Below are 9,457 nucleotides of genomic sequence, written 5' to 3'. Positions count from 1 at the left end.
GAAAAGTGGCTCCTTTGTGACAGCTCTAGCCAGATTGGGGGGCTGCTCATTTGCATCTCATTAGGCATGCAGTCGGCCGGCGGGATATAAGGGCGGCAGGCGCTCAAGGAGAGGCAGATCCTTAGCGCTTCACCCTCGGAGAGAGCCGCTGAGCCGAGCCGAGCCGAGCCGCGGCACGGAGCGGAGCAGCGCAGAGCAGGCACCCCCGCCCCCGTAGGAGCACACCCGGACACGCTCTGTTCGCTACTGTTGAGACACGAGCTTATTTTTGTTGGCTGGGATTCCTTTAAAAACAAAAGTAAACCCACAACAAGGAAAGAGAGCTTCGCTTCCTTTGCGAAAAAAAAAAAAAAAAAAGGAAAAGAGAAAAAAAAAAAGAAAAAAAGGGGATCAAGGCTCCGACGTGACCCGCCCGCCACTGCTGCTGTTTGACACCCACCAGCCCCGACGTGAGCAGGGCGAGCGCAGCCGCGCAGAGCCGCTCCCGAATCGCACCGCCCCGGGAATTATCGCCGCTGCCTCCGCCGCTGCCTCTGCAGGGATTTCCAGATCACCAATTTTTAATCTTCCTTGGGAAGCCTTTTCTCTGCCTCTGTTGGGAATTAAGTTGCTTTTATTTTATTATTTTTATTTTTTCTTCCTGGAGAAAAGAAGGAGCATCGTGGATTGCGAAAGAAAAAGAGTTTAACAGATAAATATTATTTTTTCCCCCCGTCCTCTTTTCCTCTCTTTTTCTTTTGCCATCCGAAAGAGCTGTCAGTTGCCAACAGGCTACATCTAGAGGTATCGGCAAAAGGGGAAAAAAAAGTCAGAGACACTCCTGAAAGAAGGAGACCGTGACACTAACTCTTCCAGCTCTGCTGGGACGAGCTGCTTTGGCCGCTGTGTTTTTTTCCCTTACCCCGAAAGACACTTTCCCCTTTTCCCTCTGACGAGAAGATAAGGGGGAGGAAAGCTAGGGCACCAGAGCTGCACCTCCAAAATGGGAGGTCGGTTCCTGCTGACGCTCTCCGTCCTCTCAGTGCTGCTGAGCCGCTGCCAGGTAAGTGCCCGCGGGCTGGGGCACAGGAATGCCTGCACCGGGGGGTCCCCGCACCGGAGAGTCCCGCGGGGGATGCCGGGGACGGGAATGCCTGCACCGGGGGGTGCCTGCACCGGGGAGTCCCGCGGGTGATGCCGGGGACTGTCGCTGCCGGTTGCAGCCGTGAGGAGCGGGGAGGGGGTGCCCGCCGGGGTCGGGCTGGGGAGCGGGCTGCTCGGCGGCTGACGGCCGCTGTCCCCGCCCCGCAGGTCGGCTCCTCCGGGGTCTTCGAGCTGAAGCTGCAGGAGTTTGTCAATAAGAAGGGGCTGCTCAGCAACCGCAATTGCTGCCGCGGGGGCGGCCCCGGCGCCGGCGGGCTCCAGCAGTGCGACTGCAAGACCTTCTTCCGCGTCTGCCTCAAGCACTACCAGGCCAGCGTGTCCCCCGAGCCGCCCTGCACCTACGGCAGCGCCATCACTCCCGTCCTCGGAGCCAACTCCTTCAGCGTCCCCGACGGCGCGGGCGGTGCCGACCCCGCCTTCAGCAATCCCATCCGCTTCCCCTTCGGCTTCACCTGGCCCGTAAGTGGGGGGCGATGCTGGAGGGGGCGGCACATATCCATCCCGTCCCGTGCCATTCCAAGAGGCCACCGATCCCCTTGAAGTGTCAAGATGGGAGGGGGACAATGACTGATAACTCCGGGGGACTGGTGGCACTGTCCCTTGGGCCTACCTGCTCTCATGCTCTCCTGGTGGGTTGTGTCTGCTCCTTCTTTCCACAGGGCACCTTCTCGCTCATCATTGAGGCTCTGCATACGGACTCACCTGATGACCTCACCACCGGTAAGTGTCCTGAAACACACTTTTCCCCGTAAGAATCCCAGTTCTGCAGCCCTATTTGGTCCCTTTCTCTGCAGTGTGTAGCACACTCTCCTCTAGAGTAGACCTGTGGCAACAGAGGCCAACCTGTTGGCATGCAGTCAATGCATGTCATCCTGCCTCTGCAGTTTCCCTCCCACCAGAGACCCCCCCCCATGCCCTGCCTGCTTTGGGTTCTCTAACCACTCTCCTCTCCACTTTCACACAGAGAACCCTGAGCGCCTCATCAGCCGCCTGGCCACCCAGAGACACTTGGCAGTGGGTGAAGAGTGGTCCCAGGACCTGCACAGCAGCGGCCGCACCGACCTCAAGTACTCCTATCGCTTCGTGTGTGACGAGCACTACTACGGAGAAGGCTGCTCCGTCTTCTGCCGGCCCCGGGATGATGCCTTTGGTCACTTCACCTGTGGAGAGCGTGGCGAGAAAGTCTGCAACCCAGGCTGGAAGGGCCAGTACTGCACTGAGCGTAAGTATCCACCTGCTTGTCTCCTTGGCTGCCCCTTGCAGCAGTGTCTCCTGAGCTCTTAGGGTTGGTGGAGGGCTGTTTCTCTGACATCAGGCCCCATGGGGAGGGAGAACCAAGAAGTGGTGGATGGATGTCTGGTTCCATGCCCAAGCCTTACCAGTGTGAAGGATGGGAGATCTCAGCATTGCCACAGAAAGTTAATGCAGACAGCCCCTTCTCAAGCCAGCAAAATGTCAGTGCCAAAACTACACTCTTGCTCACTTGCTTTAGACTATTTAATCTGGAAGCAAAATGTTCAGCAGTGTCTTGAGGATTTATTAAAATATATCAGGACTACTTTTTATACCTATACTATTTTTATACCTCCAACCACACAACTTTGATATCATCACCTACAGGGTACATAGCTTCAGGGGAGGGAGTTAGACTTTGGCAACATCCATGTGACAGCCCTTGTGTATAGGCTTGCTATAGTTCTGATTCTCTGCGGCCTTGTATTAAGAAAAATATCGGCAAGACATTCTCTATGGCTTCTATACTGTACATTTCTCATTTGGGGTACTTATATGTTGCCACTAACAGAAATTTCTCTTGTGGCACACGGGGCCACAAGAACGCTCACCTTATTCCCCAACTCTCTTCTGTCCTGTTGCTGTGATAATTAATACCAATAAAGTAGTGAAGGACATGAAACATACCCCAGAGCTTGAAGTTTTTGAGGAATGTGGTGTGTTGGTGCAGCAGGAAAAGCTGGGACAGTAAGCAGATCGCAGACGGGATAGTCCAGGATGTCAGATACTTTCCGGTTGTATGAGATTCCGCCCTTTGTAGATCCACAGCAGTGTACACCCAAACGTGCACACAGAGCCCCTGCTGCAGCCTGTGATGGCATTCTCTGTTTGTGTGTATACACGGATCTGAAATATGCTGGCAGATGACGTACTGGGCCAGTGCTCCTCTGCAGTCATCAAAGGGCCAGGCAGGCAGGAAGAAAACAGTTCCAGGCTGTAAAGCAGCCTCTCAGCTTTCTTCTTGTTGTGTTTTTGTTTCTCTTTAAACCCACCTACACTGTGGTCTCAGCTGAGCTCCTATCAAACCATTCCTGATTGATTATTCACACTGTTAGTGAGTGCTAGGATGCTTTTAGCAGTTCAGGGTATGATGTTGCACAATAAACAGCAGGAAAAGGGGCTCACATTTTCTTTGATAGTGTTTTAAATGAGAGCAACAACCTTTCCTATGATCAAAAGTGCCTAGTCCAGTTGTGTCAAGGGGTGGGGAAAAAGGAAGCATTTTGATAATGAGCTCTTTTGGGGCTGTCAGCATTTTTGAATGCCTGTACATCTCTGCTATTCCCACAGCGAAGCAGAAGGCTGTCCATCTTTCTTGACTCATTACGTACGTTCGTTGCTGTGTTTTCCCTCTCAGAAGAAAAAAACAGCTTATAGCACTGACACAAACCTACTAGGCAGGGGAGATGTGTTTATGTGTGCATGCAAAAAGAATGTTTTGCCGTTAGTGAGTGGAGCTGCCAGTTGCAGATTGCTTCCCGTTGCCTTGCCCCCAGCTCCATTCTTTCCAACTTGGAGGCGATCTGATTATCAGCACTGATTCTTTCTTTCTTTTTCTTCCCCCCTCCTTCCCCTCGCATGCCATTGTCTCTGGCTGGCTTTGTTGAATTAAAACTTTGCAGTGCCTGCTTAATGAGTTCCATAACCAGGCAAAGTAATGAGCAGAAGTCCCTTTTTTCCCTTCTCTCATCCTCCCTCCTGCTGGCCCGCTTACCTCTTTTACCAGAGCTGCACCCACCCGCCCGCCCCTTTTCGGAGCAGGGCGGGGGAAGGAGGGAGGAAGAACTTTAGACTTATTTATTTGAATAAGAAAAAAAAAGTTTTTTTGCAGCGAAATCACGCGCGTGCCATAGATTAGCTGTGGGCAGGGATAGGCTGCCCGGTCGCCGGCCGCCGGCCCCATTGGCTCCGGGGCCGGGGTATTGTTGCAGTGGGGCAGCTGCTGGGAGAGAATAGACAATAGAGCAGCTGTCTTGCACTGGCACCCTGCACACCAGCTGTCCACTCTTATCTGCACACACACTTTCGGGGGATATTAAGAGGTGGAGCTGTGTGCATAGAATTGGAAAAAAGGACTTCTGACCCTCACTGGGAAGGAAAGGGGGGTGAGGGGCTGTGGGGAAGGGAGCAATTGTGAGCCCTCTTTTGTCTGTGTGCAACTGTATTAAGAAGAATGCTCATCCCTGGTGATAAGTAAAGTGCCCAGTTACGGGGCAAGATCAATACTCCTTCAGACTCCAGAGATTAATTCAGCTGCGCTTAACTGTCCCAAGCTAGTAAAAGGGACTCACTCCCCACCCACAAGGTGCTCCCAGACTCAGACTTGTAAAAGAGAGTTTTTTTGGCACCAGTGCTGATGTCTTTCCCTGCTTGGTTTGTTTACAGCGATTTGTTTGCCTGGATGTGACGAGCAGCACGGCATTTGCGACAAGCCGGGGGAATGCAAGTAAGTTTTCCACTCCCTTCCTGCTTCCTTCTTTGTCTTTCAGTGTTGATGCTCTGGTGTTAAATAAGCCATTGGACATTTGAAGGGTTGGTTTAAAGGCCTTTCTTCATATTAGATGGAAATTTGAAATACCCGGTTGATGCCAGATCAAAGTATTATTCCACAAGTCAAACATCAGTGCCATTAATATTAACCTAATGGGTTTACAGTGCTGTGTGTAAGGTTTGGCTCTTTGTTATTAGAGTAAACAAATTAACTATCAGAACCATGGGTCTATCTAAGGAGGTGGAAGAAATAGATAGGACCGATGAAAGCTGATGCTACGGTTGGACTTGGTGACTTTCTCACATGAAGGATCACTGAGGACTTTTAGGAAACTTGATCCCTGACATCGGGGTGCTTGCAGAGTTTCTGAGAGGGTTTCCAACTGTGAGAAGTCTAAATCTGAAGAGAATTTTTTGTCATCTTTTTATTTTCAGATGCAGAGTAGGATGGCAGGGGCGATACTGTGATGAGTGCATCCGATATCCAGGTTGCCTTCATGGTACCTGCCAGCAGCCGTGGCAGTGCAACTGCCAGGAAGGCTGGGGTGGCCTTTTCTGCAACCAGGGTGAGTTCTCTGAGCATCCATTTTAAAATGACTAAAACAGGCAACTATTTTCAGCTCACCCACTGTCTGCTAGTCTTGCAAAGTAGCAATCACCTTGGCTTCTCTCCTTAAAAAAAGAAAATATATCTTTTACAGACCTGAACTACTGCACCCACCACAAGCCCTGCAAGAATGGTGCCACGTGCACCAACACTGGTCAGGGGAGCTACACTTGTTCGTGCCGACCTGGGTATACAGGCTCCAACTGTGAGATTGAAATCAATGAATGTGACGCCAACCCTTGCAAGAATGGTGGAAGCTGCACTGTAAGTTGTTTGTTAAACTCCTCCAAGGGAGGAGTTAATGTCACTTTTCCTAATTTTTGAAATCCCTTTTTGGATTTCAGAGCGAGTTCAGACAATGTTTTGATAATTTCTTGTTTCTTCCCCCCAGGATCTGGAGAACAGCTATTCCTGTACCTGCCCCCCGGGCTTCTATGGGAAGAACTGTGAGCTGAGCGCGATGACTTGTGCAGACGGACCGTGCTTCAACGGCGGGCGCTGCACCGACAACCCTGATGGGGGCTACAGCTGCCGCTGCCCACTGGGTTATTCTGGCTTCAACTGTGAAAAGAAAATCGACTACTGCAGTTCCAGCCCTTGTGCTAATGGTAAGGCCAAACAGCATACCCTCACTTTGGCGTCTGGTCTGGAGTTCATAACAAGGCACACTGATCAAGGCACGCTGATCATAGAATCATAGAATGGTCTGGGTTGGAAGGGACCTTAAAGGTCTTCTAGTTCCAAGCCCCTGCCATGGGCAAGGACACCTTTCACTTGACCAGGCTGTTGAAAACCCCATCGAATCTGGCCTCGAACACTGCCAGGGATGGAACATCCACCACTTCTCTGGGCAACTTGTTCTCTCACAGTAAAGAATTTTTCTGTAGTATCTTATCTAAACCTGCTCTCTTTCAGTTTAAAGCCATTCTGCCTTGCCCTACCACTACATCCTCTTGTAAAAAAGTCCTTGTCCTGCAAATAGTTGACTTGATGGAGAAGGATGTCTACTAAGAAAGCAGTGGTGTGGCTTGGGGCATTGCTGAAGATTGTGTTTTCTGATGGGATGGCTGTGGCCAAGTAACTTGGTGTGAAGAGTCATGCATGAAAACGTGGAAAACTATACTTTCAAATCTTTTACAAAGAGTCTTAGAGGTCTGTGGATGCAAATGCCACAAAAGTGCCAAACATTATTACTTGTAATCTGGTAACAGTAATTTTCCTGTTTTGATTAAACTAGTGAAGACTTTCTGTACTGTAATCCTCCTTATTCACTGCCACTCATACTCTGTAACATGAGATGTGGTGTTAATCTGCCCCGGACTAGTGTTCTGGTTCAAGCTGAATGAAATATTTAAAAAGGAAAAGAATTGAGAATGAAAAATAAATCTGCTTAACAAAAATCTTTATTAAAAACATGTGCTTTTATGTTGGATTAGACTTGTCAAAGGTCAAGCTGACCTCTCAAAAAAGAAAGCTGTCCTCAGCTGCTGGTTGTACCTTTTGCCCCAAGAGCAGTGAGTGGGGGGCTGTTTTTTCTCTGGCTGCCCACCACTCAGCTCTTCCCCCTTCCCTTCTTTCAGGAGCCCAGTGTGTCGATCTGGGGAACTCCTATATCTGCCAGTGCCAGGCTGGCTTCACTGGGAGGCACTGTGATGACAACGTGGACGACTGTGCCTCCTTCCCCTGTGTCAACGGAGGGACCTGCCAGGATGGCATCAATGACTACTCCTGCACCTGCCCCCCAGGATACAACGGGAAGAACTGCAGCACCCCGGTGAGCAGATGCGAGCACAACCCTTGCCACAATGGGGCCACCTGCCACGAAAGAAACAACCGCTATGTCTGTGAGTGTGCCCGGGGCTACGGCGGGCTCAACTGCCAGTTCCTGCTCCCCGAGCCACCGCAGGGACCCGTCATCGTGGACTTCACTGAAAAGTACACGGAAGGCCAGAACTCCCAGTTCCCCTGGATCGCCGTCTGCGCTGGGATTATTCTGGTCCTCATGCTGCTGCTGGGGTGTGCTGCTGTGGTCGTGTGCGTCAGGCTCAGAGTGCAGAAGAGGCACCACCAGCCTGATGCCTGCAGGAGTGAGACCGAGACTATGAATAACCTGGCAAACTGCCAGCGCGAGAAGGACATTTCCATAAGTGTCATTGGTGCCACTCAGATTAAAAACACAAACAAGAAAGTAGACTTTCACAGCGATAACTCTGATAAAAATGGCTACAAAGTCAGATACCCATCAGTGGATTACAATTTGGTGCATGAACTCAAGAATGAGGACTCAGTTAAGGAGGAGCACAGTAAATGTGAAGCCAAGTGTGAAACGTATGATTCAGAGGCAGAGGAGAAAAGTGCAGTACAACTAAAGAGGTATCTCACATCTGAGTGCAGGGGGCAGCTGGGCTTTGAAGGGGGAGTGTAGATCTCATAGGTAGCATTAAGCAACAGTCATCTAACTTGTTCTCTCTCTTTTTGCCTTCAATAGTGATACTTCTGAAAGAAAGCGACCAGATTCAGTATATTCCACTTCAAAGGACACAAAGTACCAGTCGGTGTATGTCATATCAGAAGAGAAAGATGAGTGCATCATAGCAACTGAGGTTAGTAGGGTTGGAACAGCAGAGAAAAGTCTTGGTCCACAGCTCCCATCCAATACATGCCAGGGCAGATAAACTCCTTTCCATAATGCCACAGTGGTTTGTACCTGTTGAAATCCAGACAGCTTGAGTTCATGATGCTGTGGACGCTGTAAAGATAAGCTCAGTGACTTGCTGCTGTGGATGTTGTGGGTTTGACAAGTTTTATAGACTAGGGTACAATGGTTGAGGTGTGGTGACCCACCTCTTGGTGTGCTTTATGCAGAGTCCTAACCTTCTGCAGCCTTACAGCCCTCTTCATATGTTTCATTAACCTCTCCTGATCTCTGCTTGTGTTTTCTCTTTCCAGGTGTAAACCAGAGGTCATATGGCAAGGTGGTTGTTCAGAACAATTTCAGAGGAGACGTGCCCCAATGAATGCTGCTGAAAGAGGAATGGGAGATAGATTCCTTCACTGACTGCTGCTGAGAAACTAAATTCAGGCTTGAGCTGGTTCTCTACTGAAGTTAGCAAAGTGACTGCAAAATAAAGAAACAAGATGGACACCAGGCAAGGGTCTGTGTTCAAGGATTACTGTTGCACTGCCTTTTATGAATTTTATCATTGCACTATGGTCAGTTGCTTTTCTATATATATTTAAATGAATGGACTTAATTACTACATAAGAAGCATGCACTGCCTGAAGTGTATATTTTGGATTATTATGAGCCAGTCTTTTCTTGAATTAGAGACACAAACACTGCCTTTATTGTCTTTTTTGATACTAAAATGTGTTTTTACTAGGTGAGAAAAAGTGTGTTATTTTTTGAATCTGTAAAAATATTTTCATGATAATTGTAAAGCTTGAGTATTTTGTGATGTTCATTTTTTTATAATTTAAATTTTTTGGTAAATATGTACAAAGGCACTTCGGGTCTATGTGACTATATTTTTTTGTATATAAATGTATTTATGGAATATTGTGCAAATGTTATTTGATTTTTTTTACTGTTTTGTTAATGAAGAAATTCATTTTTAAAATATTTTTCCAAAATAAATATTATTAATGATAACCAGAGTGCTATGTTTATTCCATATCTGATGATGAACTGACTGAACTTTGCCAGCAGGCATCTGACAGGCCTGTGTGGACTCATGGGGGCATTGAGTAGGACTGAGACTTATTACAAAGACTGGGGAGCAACTTGTTGTGTGTAGTCCCTCCATCTTTCCCCTCCTAACCTTCTGACCTTTTGACTCCATGGTTGTGCTCAGTCTTGCCCCAAAGGCAGATGGCAAAACCTTGAGTAATATTTGCCCAGTCATGTTGGGCTCTGTGTTTATG

At 48.8% G+C, this 9,457-nt stretch overlaps 1 protein-coding gene across 1 annotated transcript; it reads left to right on the top strand.

Annotated features, from left to right (window-relative positions):
* DLL1 (delta like canonical Notch ligand 1) lies at nt 1-9,185 on the top strand. The gene is made up of 11 exons (XM_030235953.2): nt 1-1,042; nt 1,291-1,602; nt 1,803-1,863; nt 2,108-2,365; nt 4,822-4,882; nt 5,362-5,492; nt 5,628-5,797; nt 5,925-6,141; nt 7,114-7,906; nt 8,022-8,136; nt 8,483-9,185. Exons 1-11 carry the CDS (start codon nt 983-985, stop codon nt 8,486-8,488), a joined length of 2,184 nt encoding a protein of 727 aa, XP_030091813.2. The 5' UTR covers nt 1-982; the 3' UTR covers nt 8,489-9,185.
* Nucleotides 9,186-9,457: the final 272 nt, after the last annotated feature.

The sequence above is a fragment of the Serinus canaria genome, chromosome 3 (assembly GCF_022539315.1).
Source record: "Serinus canaria isolate serCan28SL12 chromosome 3, serCan2020, whole genome shotgun sequence".
NCBI lineage: Eukaryota > Metazoa > Chordata > Aves > Passeriformes > Fringillidae > Serinus > Serinus canaria.
The sequence above is the reverse complement of the archived record's forward strand: the minus strand, read 5'-3'. Positions and strand labels throughout refer to the sequence as shown.

Excerpts from the sequence above, each read along its gene's own strand:
- DLL1 (XM_030235953.2), top strand. The coding sequence starts at position 983 with ATGGGAGGTCGGTTCCTGCTGACGCTCTCCGTCCTCTCAGTGCTGCTG. Across the intron at positions 1,603-1,802 it reads CCTTCGGCTTCACCTGGCCC|GGCACCTTCTCGCTCATCAT; the intron begins GTAAGTGGGGGG and ends TTCTTTCCACAG. Across the intron at positions 4,883-5,361 it reads GACAAGCCGGGGGAATGCAA|ATGCAGAGTAGGATGGCAGG; the intron begins GTAAGTTTTCCA and ends TTTTATTTTCAG.